Below are 1,706 nucleotides of genomic sequence, written 5' to 3'. Positions count from 1 at the left end.
ACAGCACCATCTGCCTCCAGTTCAGGATCAGCCCATGGCCAAGCAGGAGGTACCACGAGCAGCAGACAGCAGCTCTACCTCTGCTTGTGTCCCATTCCCACGGCAAAGTGACAACGCAGACCCATCCTGCACCTCCCGCCTGTGCCGGGCAGCTCCCCACAGCTGCCACGCACCCCACCGGGCTGGCCGAGCTGAGCCGGTACCTTTTCAAGTGCTCCAGCAGGAAGAGGAAGGTGATGAGGTTGGGGTCAGGCAGCGAGCGGAGAAGGTGCATCATGCAGTTCTCCTTGGCAGCAGGATCCGAGAGGGCTGGAGACAAGGAGGGAGAAGGCTCAGGACAGGGGCTGGGGACATCTTGTGCAGCAGCAGGACCCACTGTGTCCAGACATGTCCCTGCAGCCTGTGCACAAGCAGCTGGCCCTGACCCATGGGGCTCTGCCTGCACCCCGGGGAGCTGCACAACGAGCCCCAGGCTGGCCTGGAGCCAGCAGGGACAGCAGGACCAAGGGGGCTGAGCTGGGCAGGACCCTCAGGAGCCTCCTGTCCCAGAGCAGGCAATACCCAAACAGCGTGGGCACCAACCCCTTTCCCATCCCCAGCCCTTACCGATCCCCTCCATGAAGGCGGGGTACAGTCTGTCAGTGAGGAGGGGCTCGGGCAGCTCGCGGAAGTACAGCTTCAGCGTGCCGGCGATGGCGTTGATGTCCATGTCACTCAGCATGACCAGGATGTCCTTGTTATCTGTCCAGAGAGCACCCACACGTGACACCTCTGTCCCCTCTGGGTCTTGCCCCCTGCCCTAACCCCAGCTGCCTGGGCAGGCTGCCAGCAGGGGACTGGGAGGGTCTGGGTGCCTGCAAACCCTCCCAGGGCAACGTGACAGGAAGGGTGGCCACCCCCGAGGACACTCACTTGCATCAAAGACAGCTTTCAATGCCTGGATGTCCGTGGCGACGCCGGAGATCCTGTAGATGCCGACCTCTTCGATGCCCCTCTTCTCCACCTCCTCGATGCACTGGCGCACGATGTAAGGCACCTTGGAGCGCTCGCGCCTGCCTCAGAGAGCGAAACCGTGAGTGGAGGTTCCCAGGGGACCCCACGGGGGCCAGCCCAGCCCCACAAACCCCAGGCCAGGGGCAGGATGGGCAAGCTGGGTGGAAAGGATGGGGTTGGTGAAGCAACGGGCAAGTCCCCAGCAGAGAGCAAAAGCCAAGCTCTCCTGATGTTGGTGTGAGCGAGGGGACATGCTGCAAGGATCACATGGGGTCCCCCGAGTCCCCCAACCCCACACCCATAGGGACTGGAGCAGATCAGCCCCCGCAGCCCCACACGTACTTTGTCACGACGCTGATTTTGACCCCAAAGACACCAGTCTGCTTTTTGGATGGGGTCCTCTTCAGGCTCATGTCTCTGCTCGTGAACTTCATGGAGAACTCCACCTTGATCTGCAGGAGACAGGGGCTGAGTCCCCGCAGCCCAGCCCTGGCCCATCGCCCCTGCATCGCACGAGGGCAGGGCACAGCCCTGGGGATGGGGCTGCCACCAAACCAGGGTCCCCATGGCCCCGCTTACCCCGTTCATCTCAATCACATCCATGTGCCAGTTCTTCGTCTGCACGGCCTGCGGGTCCAGCTGTGGGGAGAGATGGCAAATGAGCTCCATCCGCAGTGATCCTGCCCCGTGCCAGCCCCGCTGCCCCCCAGCCC

At 63.1% G+C, this 1,706-nt stretch overlaps 1 protein-coding gene across 1 annotated transcript in view; it reads right to left on the bottom strand.

Moving 5' to 3' along the window:
* Nucleotides 1-1,632, bottom strand: part of ABR (active BCR-related) — a gene marked incomplete at its 5' end in the record, with an annotated part of 3,630 nt that extends 1,998 nt beyond the window's left edge. Inside the window, 5 exons of the mRNA XM_010076452.1 lie at nt 204-309; nt 607-741; nt 913-1,052; nt 1,336-1,445; nt 1,573-1,632. Coding sequence (XP_010074754.1) covers nt 204-309; nt 607-741; nt 913-1,052; nt 1,336-1,445; nt 1,573-1,632 — 551 coding nt within the window. The remainder of the gene's footprint in view (nt 1-203; nt 310-606; nt 742-912; nt 1,053-1,335; nt 1,446-1,572) is intronic.
* Between the last annotated feature and the right edge of the window lie 74 nt (nt 1,633-1,706).

This window comes from Pterocles gutturalis, unplaced genomic scaffold, assembly GCF_000699245.1.
Source record: "Pterocles gutturalis isolate BGI_N339 unplaced genomic scaffold, ASM69924v1 scaffold32103, whole genome shotgun sequence".
In the NCBI taxonomy this organism is placed as follows: domain Eukaryota; kingdom Metazoa; phylum Chordata; class Aves; order Pterocliformes; family Pteroclidae; genus Pterocles; species Pterocles gutturalis.
The sequence above is the reverse complement of the archived record's forward strand: the minus strand, read 5'-3'. Positions and strand labels throughout refer to the sequence as shown.